At 41.7% G+C, this 20587-nt stretch overlaps 2 protein-coding genes across 4 annotated transcripts in view; one reads left to right on the top strand and one right to left on the bottom strand.

The window, feature by feature from the left end:
- Nucleotides 1-9058, bottom strand: part of IL23R (interleukin 23 receptor) — a 36007-nt gene extending 26949 nt beyond the window's left edge. Inside the window, exons 1-3 of the mRNA XM_081915772.1 lie at nucleotides 8805-9058; nucleotides 2120-2410; nucleotides 615-738 (exon numbers count right to left, since the gene is read on the bottom strand). Coding sequence (XP_081771898.1) covers nucleotides 615-738; nucleotides 2120-2357 — 362 coding nt within the window. The 5' untranslated portion in view covers nucleotides 2358-2410; nucleotides 8805-9058. The remainder of the gene's footprint in view (nucleotides 1-614; nucleotides 739-2119; nucleotides 2411-8804) is intronic.
- Nucleotides 1-20587, top strand: part of LOC309372297 (uncharacterized protein C1orf141 homolog) — a 64356-nt gene that overhangs the window by 28147 nt on the left and 15622 nt on the right. Inside the window, exons 1-4 of one of the 3 annotated variants that reach the window (XM_081915789.1) lie at nucleotides 11764-11834; nucleotides 12136-12286; nucleotides 14552-14668; nucleotides 16777-16946. In XM_081915789.1, coding sequence (XP_081771915.1) covers nucleotides 14588-14668; nucleotides 16777-16946 — 251 coding nt within the window. In that variant the 5' untranslated portion in view covers nucleotides 11764-11834; nucleotides 12136-12286; nucleotides 14552-14587. Of the gene's footprint in view, nucleotides 1-11763; nucleotides 11835-12135; nucleotides 12287-14551; nucleotides 14669-16776; nucleotides 16947-20587 lie in introns of those variants that run through there. The other 2 variants (XM_081915790.1, XM_081915791.1) reach the window with 2 other exon arrangements.

Below are 20587 nucleotides of genomic sequence, written 5' to 3'. Positions count from 1 at the left end.
CACCACATGCACGATCGTCACTGGTTTGTGAGTTGTCTCTCACCACAGGTTTAGTCCACATAGTCAGACCACAATGTCAGTTGCAGCTTTGTCAGGTCTTAATCTTTGGTTGAACTCACAGTTAACCTAGTTTTAGGAGCAAGCTTGACACTACCTGCAAATTCTTCTCACATAGCTTCCCAACAATGTTTTGTAGGTACTTTAAAAAAGAACAGGAAAAAAGAACCGGACTTGGAAGGCTGCATTTTTAAGCAGTGGAGTGCTGATTTACTTAAGTGTTTTACAGTGAGCTGCAAACGTTCACCCCAGCCAAATCTCTGCCTCTCTCCACAGTCACCCACCCAGTTCCAGGTGCATATTTACACTTGTAAATAATCATCTGAAGTTCTGTGGGGGTGGGCAGAAGCTAGTGGTGATTATGTATAGCAAAATGATGCTGAGAAAAGCATCAAGCACCCTCCTACCCATCGCTTTTCTGCTCAAAACTGCAGCCCGCTAAAGGCTACTTTCCATTAAAAAATATGCAAAACTGTTGAAATTCATCATAGAGCTGGAAGGGACCCTGAGGGTCATCTAGTCTGATTTGAGATAGATGCTTCAATCCACTTTCTTACCTTTTCAAATATAGGTTGTACCTAGTGTTTAGTTGTGTGTTCTTGCCTGGGTCCCAAGTGCATGTCATATTATCCGAATACTCATATACAACACAGGTTAAGTTGGCTGGCATGTCCGGTGAATCTACAAATTACAAAGCATGTAAGATTCTGTTAATTCAAAACACATAAAGGTAGTTAGTGGGTGGCTTATCGTGTGACTAAATACTTTATCATGTCTTCTGTTACTCTAAATCACATCTTTTCCAAATACTTTTAAAAGAGCTATTTTCCTTAAGAAGAAATAGAACAATCTGAGCAGTTTGAAGTTGCAGTCTTGAGCACACTAATGTGAAAGTTATACTGAAGTGAATGGGGTTCACTTATAGGCATGTAGTTTAGGAGTGGGCTACCAGTCTAGCAAAGAATTTTAAAATGTTCTGCAACCACTATGCTATGCAATCCTTTATTATCTTGCAGTTCATTGTTCTAAGGTCAAAGCTTGAAACAGCTTACAGGATAATGTCCTGTTTTAAATCCACCTCAGAAATGGCCAATACTGGCCATTTTTAAAAGCACTGTAAGATTAGGTTTTGCTCATCTTTTAAACCATCTTTATGCCCAAGCTGTGAAGTCTACTGGTCTGAAGTTAAAGCTCAGAGCTGTTCTTCTTCGGATCTGCCTTAACATTTCAGTTAGTGAGCATCTCTCCTCCCAGTGGTTCAATATTATAAGCCAACTGAAGTATGTCCAAATATGCTACTGAGGCTAGTGATATACCGTAAACTATCAATGGAAAAGTGTTCACGGTAATAGTTGTTAATTTATACAACCAGTGGCATGTATTGAAATTGTTGTTGGCTGTAGTAATATATTATTCACTTGGAAACAAGACATTTCTATGCACGTTAATTTCAGAGTAAGCTCCACTGCATACAGTAGAAGTTACTTAATATAAATATACATGTTACTGAGTCAGTGAAACTTATATCAATGTGTTTGGCAGTGCGATCTTAATTTTTTTTACACACACACACACACACACACACACACACTTTTTCATATGTAATAGCAAAGCAGCGTGCAATATCAAAAATACCAAAAAATGTAAAATTATAAATAAAGCAGCTACTGCTGTTGAGTAACAAGTTTAGGCCTAAGTAAGTACTACTGTGTTCAGTGGGCTTGTTCCCTAGATATTATGAGTGTTTAGGATTGCAGCCTAAGATCAAAGCCCTTAGCTAATAATTTTTAAATAAAAAATGTAAAGCCCCACCAGCAAAATGTCATCCTCGCATATTTCCAACGGGGTAGCCTTGTTAGTCTTTTGCCAAAACACACAGCAAAGAGTCTTGTGATGCCTTTAAATACTAGCAGTTTTAATATTGCATAAGATTTCGTAGACTATAGTTTACTTCATCAAATGGCTGATCATTTCAATCAATAACTCATTTTACTCTCCAAATTAACGGAAATGAATTACAAGCAGCAAAATTACCTACACGGCATACACATAAATTACTTACGGCCCACGCAAAATTCTGTTCCACATATCATTTGGTTTTTTTCTGGAGGACATACACTATAACAAATGACTGTGGAAAATGAAATGTTATAATTATGAAGCTGAAGTTGAACTGTAGTTTTGTTTATAACCAACACCAATCTGTCCTCGACCTCCCTTTGATTGAGAAGCATACGTTTTTTAGCATTCTGACAGACATCTTTATCGGAATGGCAGTTTATAGTAATATTCTGGCCCATTGGAATCGTTGAAGCTGGTTCTGTCCACACCTTCCCAGGACAATGTATAGTATCTGAGGGGGAGAAATAAATTAATTGCCATAAATATCTTAGCAATTGTTTTTTTAAAAAAAACATACGCAACCTAATCAGGTACCCACTATCTGGCCAAAATCTAATAAAATCTTGAAAAGATAGAGCAACAAGCACAATCTGAAATGTTTGACAAGTCCTCAGGTATCAAGGGACTTAGGGACAAGTTCCATACTTTTGTTAGAAAATAAATTCATATTTGAGTTTTATTAGAACACTTGAGTGGATACCGTTCGCCATTCAGACCCGGTGATTTTTCAGTTTTCATTTTGCCAGTAAGGCCTAGAACTTTGTCTCTTATCACCACTATTTGCTTCAGTTCCTCAGACTCCATTCCTGCCATTTATCTTCTACCCTGAAGAAATTTGCAAATAATTGGTTTAGCTTCTCTACAATCTCCTTATCTTCTTTTAGCACACCTTGAGCTCCCTGGTCATCCAAAGGTCCAACCACCTCCCTAGCCAGTCTCCTACTGCTCATATATTTTATTTTATTTTTGTCTTGATGGTTTTAATGATAAAGCACTGGGGAATCTATTTAGAGGCATAAACTAATTCTCTTTTGACTGAGGAAAAAGATAACCTTTTAAATGATTTTTATCAAAAAGGAAACGGCAGTTTGAGCTGAATCGCTGAAAATACAAATACTATTTTAAAAATAAGATTAGAGCCCTTCATCACTGCTGACAAATGTATTTTTGGGAATGATATGAGTAGGAGATGGAAAGCACATCCTGGAACCATGTTTCTACACATTTTCAGCAATATCTAACTGAGAACGGCATTAACATATCTTAAATCTCTAACCATTGATTTACAGTTACAGGTAGGTAGCCGTGTTGGTCTGCCATAGTCAAAACAAAAAAATTCCTTCCAGTAGCACCTTAAAGACCAACTAAGTTAGTTCTTGGTATGAGCTTTCGTGTGCATGCACACTTCTTCGGATACACTGAAACAGAAGTTACCAGACCCTTCTATATAGTGAGAAGGTGGGGAGGGGTATTACTCAGAAGGGTGGTGGGAATGGGTGATTGGCAGATGGCTGTGATGAGCCTGTTGACGACTCTTAACGACTGCAATTGATTTACACTTCTTCTGAGTGTGGGTCCCATGTGTTTGAAGACAACATTTACTCTCCATAGAGCTCTATAAGGAAATCCCTGATTTGTATTGCAATCCAAAGCATGTTCACTCAGAAGTAAATCTCACTCAGTTTAATGAGGCTTATTCCCATGTAAGTGTGCAGAGGATCGCTGCCTTCACCCCCCCACACTGTATTTCAGTTCCATGTGTTCCCCTAAGATCTAGTCCTTCCTTTTGGCCCTCATGGGTTGATGGCCCAATTCTCAAGCATCTTTGTTGAGTACATCTACTAGTAACAAGGAGAATATAGGTACTCAACAAATGTTTGGTAATCTATCCTGTTCCCTGTTTACCACCCGGATTTTCCTGGACTCTGCTGGGATTTCAAAGGCAGAATTGATGCCTGGGTGGGATTTCTGAAATGGGGCGCTTTGTCCTGGATCTTAGGCAAATCAATTGGGAAATCATTTGGGGTGTCCTGGTTTTTACTTTTTGAAATATGGCAACCCTACTGTTTACATGAAGGTTCTCCAGGTCAGCCTTCAGTTGTCTGTTGAGTGACCCTAATGCTGAAATCATCCCTAAGATGGATACAAAAATATTTTCCTTCCTCTCTCCTAACACTGGAAGCCAAGGATATCCAATGAACTGAATGTGGAATGATTCAGGACAGAAGAACAAAGTACTTCCTCACACAGCACATAGTTAAACTATGGCATGGCTACTATCCACAATGGCTATGTGCTGCCTCCACTGTCGGGGCAGTGTGCCTCTGAATACCACTTGCAGGTGGGCAGAGGAACGTAGCAGTGATGTCCTGCTTGTGGGCTACCCATAGGTAGATCTGGCTGGCCACTGTGAGAACAGCATGCTGGACTAGAAGGGCCATTGGCCTAATCTGGCAGCTCTCGTGTTCTTACAGTACATATGTGTCACGTCCTCGGAAATCTTTTCATCCATAGGATGTGGGAATTCAAAATTGGAACCCTAGGCAGTGAAGGAATGATAGGTACAGAAATGCATAGCTTGATGGGTTAACCCTCTGTGTACCAAGTCAAGTCAAGTTTTATTGCGGCAAAAGCCAGTGACACAGAACACCACAAGATCAAACAAAAGGAAATCAACAACAGCATCAAGAAAAAAAGAAAAGAAAATTATTACACAAGGGAGCTTCGCAGTGTGCCATTCAACAAAAGAGATTTACGCTTCCTGATTGCTAAAGTGCAAAATTTGGCCACCTCATATGATATTGTGCTTGAGGAATCTTCCTCTGTGTACCTGTATTCATCCTTCCATCAAAGAATCAAGCTAAGCAGCAACTAGGGTAAGTGTACGCATTATGTCCTTATATCACATTTGAACCACATTCTTTCCCTCAAATAATTCTGGGCACTATCGTTGGCTAAGGTTTACTGGGAATTGGAATTCTGTGGGGCATGGGAGAAGTACAGTGCCCATGATTCATTGAGGAAAAGAATGTGTTTCGAATGTGCTTTACAGGTATAGTTTGTACACAACTCTGTTTCCAGAAGCAGCTGCACAGAAAGATTGCCAGTTATGACAAGCCCAACCAGTCTCAAAGCCACTTCCCCACTTCTTCCTGGAGCAATGTTTCACATTTTTTTAAAAAAACCCAATTCAAATTGGCCAAGAAAGAAAAACCAGATACACATATTTTTAAGGAAAACTAAAAGCCTGGGTAAAAGTAGATGTGTTAATACCAGAGAGAAGGGGGAAGCAGAGCATGGCTACAGCAGAAAAACCCACACTGGTCCCTCTGGGTAGGTATGTCCATATGCAACCCAAGTTAATAACCAGTATTGGCTCAAAAGGTTGAATGCACTGTGAGCAAATCTCCACATTTGCACAAATATAAGTGCTAGGGGTCTATAAGCTTTGTAACTTGGATGTTTAATTTGACAAAGGATTTTTATCTGTTTCACTGAGACCTTTCACTGAGTGTCAGGTACACTCAGTTAGCCTGGCCACTTTACCGAAACCACTCAGACCGATATCTGAACTGAGATTTGACTGACTCTATCTGCTATATTGGCAAGTAGCCAAATCCTACGCTGGCTCCATTGAAGGCTTACATATAGGAAACATGGCAGCTGATATAAATTTCTAGATTTCACAAATTCATTATCTCCCAGTGTCTTAGAAGACATAATACTTAACTTGCTCTGTAACTGCTGAACAATGGTGAGAAAGGACGACTTGGCATATTTTGCAGAAGAGTATGTATAACACCACTAAAAAGTTAGCTGTAACCTTCATTCTAACGATGTCATCTGCAAAAAAAAGCAGTGCATAAAAACAAAGGAAAATAAATTATGGGCTTTCTCTATTAAACTATTTCCTAAAGAGTAAAGAAAAATAATGCCATAAAACATCAATGGCAGAATGTTGAACAAAGACCTATTCAACTGGAAGCGGTGAAATTGGCATAGGAAATAAATTTCTGCAACCATACTTACCTCTATAATTAGTACAAAATTGTTAACAAAACTTCATTAACAAAAGTACACTGAATGTAGGTTAGGCCTTGTGACACCTTCTAAGTACAGTGAATATTCATTTGTGCCTTATATTATCCTGCTGGACAATAATTATATAAGGATGTTTCTATTTTAAGATAACCTCAGGAGGTAACATTGGAATACATGAATGAAGAATACTGTATATGAAAATATGAAACTTGAGGTGGATGGTGTGTTAGGGCAGGGAACCCAGGGGTTTTTCCCCAGCCAGAACTCACCAGAACTCAGTTCCAGCACCTTCCAGGAGGGCACCAGCGCCATTATAAGAGAACAAGGAAGGCTTTCATGGTGAGTTCCAGCCAGTGCTTTTCTTCCAGGGGAAAAAGTGCTGGTACTGCATATCCTTGAGTACCCCCCAGAAAAAGCACTGGTTCTGGCACCTCTTTTTCTAGAAAAATAGCACTGGTAGTACCTCTGGTGGAGGACGTATCTTTCTGGGGTAGTTTGTCCACCTTTGGTCCCCACTCTGCACTCAGCTTTCACCTGTGGCTCCTAGAAGCTGTCAGCATGCGGCGGTGCCCACAACACAGGAATGACTTTGACTGGCTGGCTAAACCAGGTGAGAGTAGTTGATGGGCCTCAGACCCTCGGTAAGTTAAGAACTTCCTTTGCAAGTGAAGACTGGCTCCAGCAGATTGAGTGGATGAGACAAATAGTGGGTCCAGTGGTCAAGAAGGCTTTTTTGCACATGTTGTAGAGGGAAGTGAGGGATGGATGGGAAGGTAGCCCAACTAGGAGAGACCTTGCAGCATATCTTCAGGATAAGAAAAGGCTAAGGAGTAAACCCTACACAAATCTGGAGTAGAGTCCCTAAGAGGGTTGGATGGCACCTTGCACATCTCCTTCCAGCAACTCCTGCAGCCCAGCTGGTGCCAAATGTATTGCTCTGCTTTCCTTTGGACCACATCAGCGAGGCTGACAACAAGGCTGGGGTGGAAAGAGCAACTCAATGCTTAACTTTTACCTCCCCACAAACCCATCATCCCATCCCCAAACTCCTTTGGTATTGTAGAGGCAGTTGAGTGGTTCTTTGGTTCATTTATTTGGATTCCAAGTTAAATGTAGGTTTGACCTTACCATAGTACACCATGAAAGGTCATTTTCATAAGTATTGGAGGCAGCTTTCAGACAGTTGAGATTTTACAGCTGGAGGAGTTTCAGGAGAAGGGAGCCGATGAGGGAGGTGTGAGGGTTTCCAAAGAAAGATGAGGGCTAAATATTAATACCCACTGTCTTGTTTGTCTGGTGAACATCAGGAGAAGGGAGGCGGTAACATGCACCTTTAAGACCCTAGTGAAAATACCAGTATTTCCTTATGCACCCCTTTAATAAACCAATAAACTTAGTTTAAAGTTCACCCTCTCTCTAGCAATGGTGTCCATCTCACCTCTAATCCTGCTGTACCAGCTATTAGGAGGTGCAACTGCAACAGTAAGATTCCCTACCTCTATTCCTGTTTTTATCATAGCAAGCAGTTAAACCTAAGCTGCTCTCTAAGCATCCTAGGTTTGGGTAGTCTTTGTACAATTTTACTTGAACCACTTTATTATTCCGTACACACTGAATTTTGTAATTCAGGAGTGAGGACATAAAACTATCCTACTCTCAAATGCTGTTTTAGTGCAGGTTTTCTCTTGGAACTTTGAAATGGGGATTCAGTGTTCCTTGTTGATTCCCCCCATTTAATTAAAGAGATTTAAAGTTGCAGTACAGTGTCCTCAGTGACGTGCAATGACTCTGGATAAAAGATCCCTAGATACCTTGCTTCTGAAGCTACATCTGTAGATACGCATGTTTCTCTGATGTGTGATTAGGGACACAAAGAGTCCTGCTAACACTCTCCACAAGAGATCTCGCTTGCAGAGAACCCGGTTGGAAGAGCAGAACTCTGAAAAAAACAGAATTCAAGCAGCTCACACTGACAAAAGCAAGGCATCCCCAACAAGCAAAGCCAGGGACAAAATAGGAACAGTGATTTACAAGGTTACCTACAGGATAGGTAACAAGAACAGGAACCATCTCTGATAGCTAGGGACAGCAAGAGGGCATGTAACCTTTATCTAAATAATATTTAATCTTAAAATAGAATGCTTCAGCACTAGTACATGCTTCACCACATCTGTCAGGTGAGGGATCTATATCCTAAAGAACTCTAGTGTAGATGTGTGTACAGTGGTACCTCGGGTTACATACACTTCAGGTCACATACGCTTCAGGTTACAGACTCCGCTAACCCAGAAATAGTACCTCGGGTTAAGAACTTTGCTTCAGGATGAGAACAGAAATCGTGCTCCGGCAGCAGGAGGCCCCATTAGCTAAAGTGGTGCTTCAGGTTAAGAACAGTTTCAGGTTAAGAACAGACCTCTGGAATGAATTAAGTACTTAACCTGAGGTACCACTGTACGTAGAATAAAGCAAGGGAAAGATTAAAAGCAATATCTTCACAGAGGCAGGTGATAAAAAAAGGGATAAGCCTGTCAAACAGGAAGAACCGATGTCTATGGGAAGATCAAGACCATCTCTATTATACCAGCTTAGCACAAAACATCTTAACATTGCATGCTCTGAAATTTTATAACAGTCAAATGCTAATAATTTTTAACTGCTGTGGAAAATATGTACACCCACCTATTAACAGCATAGTCAAAAAAAAGCTGTGATACACTGTAGTTTAACCCTGCTAACAAAGATTTGGAAAACAACCCCACATAGTTCAGGCTTATCAATTGTCTTGAAGATATTGATAGATTTACCTTATTCTCCATCAGGCCATGTGTCCCAGTTCCACGCTTAACTTGATTTCATTACTCATAGTTGCAGAATAAAACTTTCCTTCTTCCCTAATGTATCTTATTCAGAATTCACTGCTGCATGAATCAAGTGAGAGGGGGGAAGAGAAGCAGTTGGTGACCTACATTACCAATAATTTGAGAACAGCATATTGTTTCTAGTTTAAGAAACTTCTACTCTGTATGAGTCAGTGTAGGAAAACCCACAGCTCTTAAAAAAAAAAAAAATCTGCCTCCTTTCTCTTACCCCTCCCACCTCCTTGAAGCCTGATTCTAAGGTAATTTTAGTTACGGGTTTCCTATCAGATTTCTGTGAAGTGTGGGTTCCTTTCTGGGGTAACACCTGGCCATTCGCTTAAGTTTATCAAAAGGATGTTGATAGCATTGATATCCCAGGAACCTGTCTCAATGGGAACTAAGAAGACAAGCTAGGGATGGGGGCAGCTTATCTCTGTCTGAAAGAGAACAAAAAAATAGACTGCAGTTTAAGTAAGAGGAAATAAGCTGAGTTGGGGTTCTGTATAAATCCTTGGCTGCTGGAGATTTGATATGGTGGGTTCTGGTTGTCTGTTGTGTGTTTGAGCTATTTTTCCATCTATGCTCAACCTGTGTATTTGTAAATAAACCAAATATTATGCCAGTACACCTCTAGAGATTGCCTTCCAAAAGTAATGAAAGCAGAGTAAATGCTGCAGCCCTGGAACTTTTACTGCCTGGAGAACTTTAGCGAGCACAATATTGCATTTATAGCATGCTCTAAGCCAGGGGTCAGCTGGACTATATTGGGGGGGTGTGTGAACGAATTCCTATGCCCCACAAATAACCCAGAGATGCATTTTAAATAGAAGCACACATTCTACTCATGTAAAAACACCAGGCAGGCCTCACAAATAACCCAGAGATGCATTTTAAATAAAAGGAGACATTCTACTCAAGTAAAAACACGCTGATTCCCAGACCGTCTGCAGGCTGGATTTAGAAGGCGAATGGGCCTGATCCAGCCCCCGGGCCTTAGTTTGCCTACCCATACCGTAAGCTGTCTAGGTTTCTAATCTTTTAGGGTTTGAAAACAGTGAATTAAAAGTTAAGCATTTTGTCAGGGCAATTTTCTCTAATTATCTGTACCAGTGCAAGTTTTCAGCAGTATTCATATCAAAATTGTCCAGCCTTGGTTCTACTAGGGTGTTTCTAGATAGTCAACTCTTTATTCAAACTGATCGTTGCTCTTCTCTTCCACGAGGATACCTGCAACTGGTGTTCCATACTACTAGATATTAATCTGTCTCTGCAAACACTCAAAGAACCACCGGATATGGCTGACTCCATGACAACCCAAAATGGAAAAGTCCAGCTCTGTGCAGCCTTTGAGGAAATGGAGAAACTGACTTTTGATTCGGTGTGATTTTTGCTGTCTGAATAGGACATCGATAGCTGGTCTGAGGATGAGGAAAGTGTCATCAGTAAATAACAAGGATATGAAATCCAATCTTATTCGATAAGAACTTAAGAAGGACATCAAACAGCAGCACAGCAGATGAGGAAGCCATAGCAAGACAGGTGGCAATGATGTCAGTTTCTGAGGCGAAGGCCTTTCTGTGAGTGGAAGAGCTGGTTCTGCTCTTGGAAGCAGAGGTGGTACCTAGGCTCCCTTCTGCCCTTGGTAAGGAGCTATATTGGCCTCCCCGTACCCTCATCCCTTGTGGCCTTGGCAAGCAGTTGCATAGCAACCTCACCACATTTGTTGCAGATGTTTACACACACAGACACACACACACAGAGAGCAATGTGTATCAATCAACATTTTAATTCCTTTCAGTTGCAATCATGAGTCTACTGCCTTTTCTGATGGTTAAATTTAACCCACTTGAATGTATTTTCAAAACCAGATTAACAAGAAGGGTATTGAGTTTTGTGTGTGTGTGTGTGTGTGTGTATACTGGTATATATCTCACTATGTTCTACCCACAGTAGTGGTTGTGGACAGGGAAAAACAATTCACCTGAGTAGTAAAGTTTTTATTGTTGCTTACTTCCATTAACAAAATAAATACATTTAGTAGGTTAGAAAGAACATTGGGGCATATTGGGGTCAGGGGAAGGATTTAACATGTTTCTAAAATGGTGACCAGAAAGGCAGAAGGGTGCAATGGGATTTTAATGTTGGAAACTGCAACTTGGAATGCTTTTCAAGCATATGTAAATAGCTGCAAAATCTAAACAAATGTGATTTTTAAACCTAACAGTGTACATGGGTTTTCACAAAAAGACGTGTTTGTGTGTGTGTGTGTGTGTGTGTGAAGTATCTGAATGTGTTTAGTCCTGTGTTATTACAGACATTATTTACTGGCAAGCTGCATGCATTAACACCCTATTTATCTCAATGGAAAAGGCTGTAGATCAGCTTTGTAAAAAACAAAACAAAAAACTTGCTAAACATACCATATTTTTCCATGTATAAGACTATGTTTTTTCCTAAATTTTTGAAGTTTAAAATAAGGGGTCGTCTTATACACGGATAGTGCATAGTGCATTTTCTTAATTTTGAGTCCCAAAAAATAGAGGGCGTCTTATACACAGGGGCGTGTTATACGCAGAAAAATATGGTAATCACTTCTGCTTTGTAATGGGGTAGAAGAGCTGAAAATAATGCCAATATATTTCACATCTGGCAACCAATGCAGCACTTGGGTTTCGTATAGTACATGGGTAGGTGGGTCTAAAAAGCTTGGGACACAAATTTTCACAGCCCTCTAGCAGCTATGGTGGCTCATTTGCTGGAGGTAATGCATTCAACATTAACTCTGGAAGTTAAAAAGTTTCTAACCTATTCATTTCTAGTCATGTGATATTTGTTAGAATGGAAGCGTGCTTCTTCTGAAGCTGGGCTAGTCACAGATGATGATGACATAATGGATTTAGAGAGGTTCTATTAGAATCCAACCTTCAGAGAACACTTGGGGGTTTGTCACAGAAGGCCTATATGGAGGCACAGCAGGTAAAGAATCCCCTCTTGATTCTGTTGCACCTTGCTCCATAGATTCCTGGGGCATTTCCTTTCTTCCGAGAATGTTCTCCTAACTTGCAAGGCCATCATGGCCTTTGATCTTGGCCTGGCCTCAAGGCACTGAGGATCAAAGGAATTTGAGCTTCAAGGAATCTTTCTTGACTCTGCATATGAATGACTGTCCTTAAAAGTCAAGGAAGAATTCAGTGCCTTAGGCTTCTTGCATCTCACTCCATTCACATACTTGGTTGTGGTACTTTCTTTTTCTTTTCTGGTTCTTGTTTTTCACCAGTCTCTACTACTGGAATTTCTCACGCTGGGGAACTGGAATAGATGCCCAAGAGGCTAGCATGTTGTCTGGTCCGCAAATCCTATGAGCCTCTGGAATGAAGATCACCTTGAGAAAGCAGAGATTGTTTGCAGCCTTTCTGTTTCTTAATGATGTAGGTATTAAAAAGAACCAAATTCAGAGTCCTTTTAGGTTTGAACCTCGGGTTCAAACCAATCTGCTTTTTTCCTTGCCAATCTGCTTTTTTCCTGAAAGATTCTATGGACAAGTGGACAACGACTTGTATTATATCATGGGAAACAACAGGCTTAGCAGCAAGAATAAGCATTAGGAAGCGGCTTTAGTCTGCTTAAACATTTTATTACATGTGTCCAAATTATGAAGCCGTGAGAGGTTTCAGGCGTCCTCTGAACATGAGCCTTGAGTTTGGTGGCCTTGGACTGAAGGCCATTGCAGAATGGTAAAGGTTCTGTGATGTAAGTTTTATTTACTGATGTACAGTATACATCTAGCATGAGAAGGAAGTCTCACAACAATAATATATTCCAATATATCTTGCTTCCCCCCATTAGATTTCTAGGGGTCTCCCAAATGCTGTACGACTTGATTCACAGTAGATGGCAAGCCAAGTCTCTACTTTTTTCATGTCCAGTTTCAAGACTGCCCAAGTCTTTTGTTCTCTTTCACACAGAGACACACACACACACACACACACACAGTGACATTACCTGCAGCTGAAAAGAGGGGGAACAAAAAGAAACACATATCTTCCAGATAATTTAGTTTCTTCACCTGTATTTGGCAATCTCTTTAGTTACAATGGGTCATGGGTGACGCTGTGGATTAAACCACAGAGCCTAGGACTTGCTGATCAGAAGGTCGGCGGTTCGAATCCCCGCGATGGGGTGAGCTCCCATTGCTCGGTCCCTGCTCCTGCCAACCTAACAGTGTGAAAGCACGTCAAAGTGCAAGTAGATAAATAGGTACTGCTCCAGCGGGAAGGTAAACAGTGTTTGCGTGTGCTGCTCTGGTTCGCCAGAAGTGGCTTAGTTATGCTGGCCACATGACCCGGAAGCTGTACGCTGGCTCCCTCGGCCAATAAAGCAAGATGAGCGCTGCGACCCCAGAGTTGGTCACGACTGGACCTAATGGTCAAAGGTCCCTTTACCTTTACCTTTAATTACAGTATATGGAGGCAGTTAGTATAGGATTTGGGGGAAGATCTTATCAGACTGGTTTCTATACTCCTGCTAATCATTGTTCTTTTACAGTCAAGAGTCACTGAGTTTATGGGATCATTGAGTGATCTCTTTCAAACTCATCTCTCAGTCTGTACCACAATATATTAAAATCTAAGCATTTTCTTTAGTAATATCAGTTGAAAACATTTTACTCTTATCAGGAAAAAAATGTGTGTTATTTCAAAATAGGTTACAGCGGTACCTCGGGTTAAGAACTTAATTCGTTATGGAGGTCCATTCTTAACCTGAATCTGTTCTTAACCTGAGGTACCACTTAGGTAATGGGGCCTCCTGCTGCCGCGCCACTGCTGCACAATTTCTGTTCTCATCCTGAAGTTCTTAACCCGAGGTGCTATTTCTGGGTTAGCGGAGTCTGTAACCTGAAGCATTTGTAACCCAAGGTACCACTGTACTTTAATTGAAAGATGTGTAAAACATACTGATTCAGCCTTTCTTTTCTTTTTGCTAAATACAATGAAATCCTGAACTCCGAGAGGAATATGAATAAAAAATAGAAGCTTTCTGTTATTCTGTAAGAGAATCTTATTTTTAAAAAGTGGGGTGGAAGCTTTCAGTAAAACTGGAAAAAAGCAGATTAAATTTCTGGTATTTGAATATACATTTAACAAAACAACTACAGTAACTACTTTTTCAGGAGAGAAAAAATCGCTTGTATCCCACATTGCATAATGAAGGCCAGCATTTTCTCTGTGACTTTCACAGCAGACAGTGTGTAGATTTTTAAAAAGCCAAAACATTGGTCAATGTAGCTGTTTCCAACTTGTTGTGTTGCTGCTCCTTTGATCAGTCAGAGCAGGGCTGCAATAGCAGTTTTAAGGCTGAAGTCTTATGAGCACCTAGGAGTAATTCCCCCCCCCCCCCCCCCGTGAACACAGACTTACCTGCAAACCATTCATGACTAGAACAAGGAAAAACTTTCAGAGCAATCCTGCAGATCAAACAGTTTCTATGCAACTGTGAGCAAAAAGGAAAACATGTAACATAAGCAGATATTTATTTATTTCAAAGCTTAAACACTTCCTGTTCTGGTCCCTATTTTCCCCATCTCTGAATGAGATTTTTACATTGTTACAAAGGTTGTGCACCACTCCCAATCTCTGTCAAGCAATAGCAGCAGATTCATTCTTGCTATTTTTTCCCTTTCTTTCTTTCTTTAGAAAAAAGAACTTTGCCCTAGGGAATGAAGAATAAACATGGTCCAGAGAGTACTGGTAAAACTCGATGTTATGAAGCAATATGAGAAGAAAAGACTTAGCAAATATGAGCTAATTGAGGTACGTATAATATAAGCCATAGGAACAGTTATGACTTTGTTTTGAAATATATCAAAATCTAAAGTTGGGCAACACCTTTATTAGGGTCAACCAAACCGTTGTAGAATAGGGAACAAGCTTTCAAGTTCTCTTGAACTCTAGGCTAGATGTTATGTACTGTAGTAGGGAACAGGCAGAGAGAATTAAAACGAAAACAAAACAAATAGAACAACAACAAAAATGGCTTCATGTCGGTATGCATTTAGACAAAGTCCCCAAATGGATATTGCAAACTTGACTAAATAACTCTCAGCTAGATGCTGCAGGTCACAGGCTACATGCAAGATTCTGTGGCAAATGTTTGACCCCTACTTTTGGAAACACCAAAGCTAGCAGTTATGCAGACCTGCCTCTAACCTTAAGCAAAACACAGTGCCTTTGTTAGGCAAAGATCAGAAGCAATGAAAAACATGACAGTATTTATATTAGCAAAGCTGGAGATTAATTTTAGATGGTGTTGTAGATTAAAAATAAGTAAATTGAAGCCAAATAGGTTAGGATTACCTAGTGGTTGGAAGACATGCAATCTTCAAAAAGTGTATATTTGAAATATGTTTCTTGTGGTATAACTGTCAGTTGCAACCAAACCCTAGTGAATTCAGGGATCCAGTAAGGTTTTATCCTCTATCAGGGATTTTAAGCATTGAGATTCAGACCCACTTGGAATTTTCTGTATAACAGGGGTGATAAAGACCGAGCGTATATCCTCATAAAAATGACATCATAGCAAGACATGAGAGACGGTTTCTACCTCTGTCAGGGGCAGACTCGCTCTGCAGTTTACCCACATATCTGACCTGCAATAAGGCAGGTGGCAGCATATTGAATCTAGCAAGGGTGAACGAACATCTCTATTTAGATATTTGTAATTTTGACAGATAGATTGCTGGGGTAAAACCTCTCCCATTGTCTTTGATTTCTGGGTGTTTATTCATCTCACTCACATGACACTGAAATTCTACATCCCAGATTCGTTGGCGAATTGTTGCTCTGGCTTTCTCGTAACCTGCAGCTATCAGTGCTTGTGGCAAAACCCCCAGTCTTTTAGCTTTTCGTTTAATGTAGTTTTCCATTTTGATTGATAGGGATACCCTAGTGAATGGATTATTCATTAGGTTTCCAAGACTAAGTCCCTAGTATGCAGGTTCTACATGGGAAAAGTTGTAAGAGCAACTCTTGTATGTGGTCCCTTAGAACTCCATGTATATTTGTACATCTGTATGCCTTTAGGCACATACAGTGTCCCTGTCACAAAAAGAGGGTATGGAGTGTAGTGATGTGGAGCAGAATATTTCCCAGCGCTTTCTTTTTCCATTGAAAAAATTCTGATTCCTAGGTTTACTGGAAACAACAGATGGATAACAATTGCAAATAAAATATTAGGCAACCTTAGCCCCTCCAAAGTTTTTAGCTTTGTTTGCTACATACAACTAAAGTAAACAACCTAAATTAAGCCACTCTCTAGGGCATCAGAAAAATTTCCAGTGCAGACTGAAAATTTTCCAAGGCAAATTGCCCTGGTTTTCCAATTCAACATTTTCCAGAAGACCCACATCATAACATCATGCAAGGAGGGCTTACACTTGTACATATCTATATTCTTCTGCAGTAGGAGTTGTGCCCAAGTTTACATAATAAAAAACAAACAGGTTTAAAATAACATTCATATACGGTAATAAAATTTGAAGCAGCGTTCAAACAAACTCCAAATTCAGATAAAATACAAAGAGCAAAGAATAACATTTAAGCGCTAAAGGAAAATAATAAAATTGTGGCAATGGAACATTAAGGCCCAGGCAAACCAATCTGGTAGTACATTCCACAACCAGGGTTTCAATTTCACTTATAACCCCCCACACACACCTCATTTTGTGGGAGTCCTTGAAGAAGGGCCTATCTGCTAACTACCCACTCACCCTGTATAAAAGTAAACATCTTAAAACACCATTTTCCCCTAGCCCTCTTTGCTCTCAAACAAACCATTCCATAAAGCTGCCCTGGAACTTTCTGCCCTTAGTGAAAAGCATGAAACACTATACCAGTGAATGCTGTATCTTTTTTATTAACAGTGCCGAAAGCTGGGGAGAGTACAGGTAAACCCGTGTGTAAGAACTCCCCTGACATTTGACTTGAATCTGAATTATGAATTGTCTCGATCTGTAAAATCAAGTATTTCTGTAACTCCATCCACTCAGCATGTTATTCAAGATGATCAGAGCGCAGTTCAGCAGTCACAAAGGTGAGACACCCACCCACCCCTTAAGTTCATACCGGTGTTTATTTTTGGTAGTTAAGTCCATCTTCTTGAACGATCTTCATACTATAGTTTGCCCACTTGACTCCTCAGAATGCTTTGTATTGCTCCCTGAACCCTGAGGACTGGTCTGATACACTAGTAAGTAAGGTGAACAAATAAGGTGGTTCTTTATGATTTAGTGTAATTTCTCGTCATTAAAAAAAAAGGGCCTTATTTAGAAAGAGGTATGTAGTCATATTCCTTGCTCAATTTAAAATACTTTGTGGACATAATCATTATGAATAAATGTATGTATACAATTTGCAGCAGGTACAGGATAAGTTTTATGTCTAAATTTGTGTCTAATAAAAGAATGGATAAAAATCAAATCTATTTGGATGTGTGGAAGAGCTGCTCCCTGCCTTGCAGGCCTTTCCCCACCTGGCCTGGGAGGGCAGGACACTGACTGACTCCAGCTACAAAAGCTGAGGTTGCGGAACAGAATCTTGGGCTGGGGTATTGTTTGTTGGGGGTGGGAGTTGTTGCTGTTAATTATTCGCATCTTTATTTTGTATCACATTTTTATATCTGGAAATGGTTCCACATTTGGTTGTGTACTTTTTGATGTTTTCTTTATGACTACTTTTGTTACGTTTGTAGTTCTTTGATTTCTACAAAGTTGTAAGGCACCTTGAGCATGGTTATAAGTTTGGAAAGGCGGCATACAAATAAAATGATTGATTTGAGTGATGATTACTTACGGGAGTAAGACGCTGTCAGCATGTGACGCCTGTGCTCAGAGACCTGCACTAGTTGCCAGTCTGATACCAGATCAAGTTCAAGACAATACGATTAGTATATAAACCCCTTAACAACTTGGGACCAGTTTACCAGTGGTTTCACCTTATCCCATATATTTATACTGGACCGCTGCAGTCTGTGGAACTGGGACTGTTACATGTGCTACATAATACTTGCTCTGCATTTATAAGAAACCAGTCATTTTGTGTGGCAGCACCTACACTTTAGAATTCCCTGCCTATTAACATCAGGCAGATGCCTTCACTGTACTCTTTTCGGTGCCTTTTAAAAACATTTTTGTATAGACAAGCCTACTCAGATATGTAGAATATTTTACATGTGTTTTAATTATTTGTTTAGCTTATCGCTTATTTTAATTATTATTTGAATGCTTTAAATTGCTGTTTTTACTAATAATTTTATTGCTTCAATCTTTTTATAACCGTTCGGAGGGTTTGGTTGTTTGTTTGTTTTTTACAATGAATAGGGTGAATTTATTTATCAGTGTTTTGGTGCAGAGGGAGACTTGTCATGTTGTGTCCAATCCTTCGCTTGTCTTCCAATGCAAGGACCTTGGTCAACAACAATAAACTAGCTAACAAGTGGAGGATTCAGCCCAGCTCGCTCCCCCATCATAGCTGTCAACCTTCAGATTTGAAAATAAGGGATCAGCAGCCTCACCTGTTCCGGGGAAAGTCTACAGGATATCTAACAGTCCAGGATAGCAGCGGGAAGCAGCGGGAAACGGCGCTGGAATAAGGGAATTTCCCGCAAAAAAAGGGAAGGTTGACAGCTATGTCCCGCATGTGCTGCAAGCACAATGAAAGCTTACTAGCGTGGCAGGTCTGTTGAGTTTGTACAGAACCAACAAACATTTCTGTGGATCAAATGCCTTCCACCTTTCTGCTGAGGGTTACACTAACCCTTATCTTGCAGGAACATACCGGTATTCATTGTTGTCAGGGTTTCTGGGAGAGAGGAGGAGATGACAGAGGAGACGGAGAGCGAGTGGGAGGAGGGGCAGAAGGATGAGGAAGAAGATGACGGAATTCTAAGGGAATCCACGAGTCTGAGCAGCGAGTCAGAGGATTCTCAAAAGGGGGTTACCTTAATCAAGCAAAAGGGAGGAGAAGGGAGAAGCGGAGAGGAGCCCAGTGGAAGACAGACGCAGCAAGAGGCGTCTCAGCTGGAACGGAGTAAAGGGGGTGGAGTCGTCAGCCTCTCGGAGGGAGCAGGATTAGGAGAGAACAGAGAAAGGGGGTTGGAGCAAGGTGTTCAGCCGGAAAGGGTGGAGAGCAGAACAAAGGGTGGTGTAGCGGTCGAAAGAAAGGTCAGGAGCAACGTACGCGCGCCAAGTTCAAACGTAGAGGCGCGCGGAAGTGGAGAGAGCTCAGGGGAGGAGCCCGGCCCCAAAGCCAGAAGGAGGGGGGAAGAGGCGGCAGAGGATTCAGCCTCAGGCGAGTCACGGAGAGAGGGAACCCAGGGGGGCAGGAAGACCCTGCGGAAAAGAAAGGAGAGGAAGAGGTGGTCTAGAGCCAGGCTATTAAGTTGGTGTGGAAGAGGGGAGGAGTCAGAGGGGACTTCAGCGGTCTAACGTGACAGACGTACGGCCACAATGCTGAACTGTATGAGAAGCAGAAATCTTCAATAAACTTTTCCTGTAAATAAACTGCAACGGAGTGAGGTCTCTTGTGAGCTGGGACCCATCCTGGGTGGCCGTGACAGTAAGTCCCCTCTCAGAAAGCAAAAAATTTTTTTTTGCGAAGCTCACGAACGGGAGCAGCCATGAGCGCTGAGGAGCAGCTGGTTGCACTGCGGGATCAGGTTACCGCTCTCACATCGGCAGTCATTGCTTCGCAGAAGAAGAATGACGACTTGGAGAAGACGTGCCAGGATTTGCAGGCAAGGTGGGAACACGCGGACAGGGCGGGGGCCCCAGGATCCAGAGCGGAGGGCATTGCGCTTGGACGGCGGGGGGGTGCCCTGGTTCCGCATTTTAATGGCAACTTGCAAGACTATCCCAATTTCAGAGCGGACGTCGTGTATGCACTGCATTTACTCCGTCACGATTTTAAAGATGAGGAGGAGAAAGTGGGGTTCATTGTTTCGCGCCTGCATGGGGAGGCCAGGGCTTGGCTACGCAATCTGTGGCGCGAAGATGGACCGGCCCGTCGCAATTCAACTGCGTTCATCAAAGCGATGGATTCTTGTTTTCAATCCTCTGTGGATGTGGACATTGCGCGCCGTCAAATGCACGGGCTGAGGCAGGGGAAAGCGACTGTGCGCCAATACCACTCTAAATTTTTTGCATTGCTCACCGCCTTAGATTGGCCAAAGGACAGTAAACCGGTCAGAGATCTTTTTTGGGAGGGATTGAGCCCCCCCATCAAGGATGAGATCGCTAGGGGGGACAGACCCCAGACCCTAGAAGACGTGGTGCAACGGGTTTTAGCTATTGGAATTCGACATGAGGGACGTCCGTGGCACGAGGAGGACGGGCCCCAAGCGCGTGCGCAAGCGAGGACTCTCCCTTTTGTGCACAGGGATTTCAGCCGTGCGCACCCCTCGCCAATGGGGAAGGACAGCGAGGAGCCAATGGAGATTGGTGGTGCTAGGGCTCAGAAGCCATCCCAGAGCCCTGTCCCTGGTGCAGCCAAAGCGAAGCCTCCTAGAGGAACCAGGAAGTGTTACATCTGTGACAGTGCGCACCATATGGCGAAAGAGTGCCCCCAGAGGCTCCAGAAGCACACTGCGGCACTGGCAACTGTGACAGCAGAGGTGCAACCAGGGGAGCGACTTCAGGGAAACGACAGTGCCTGGCTGGAAGCAGAGCTCCTGGGGCT

The sequence above is a fragment of the Podarcis melisellensis genome (assembly GCF_964234715.1).
Source record: "Podarcis melisellensis genome assembly, chromosome: 6".
Lineage (NCBI taxonomy): Eukaryota > Metazoa > Chordata > Lepidosauria > Squamata > Lacertidae > Podarcis > Podarcis melisellensis.
Note: the sequence above shows the minus strand (reverse complement) of the source record. Positions and strands in the feature narration are given on the sequence as shown.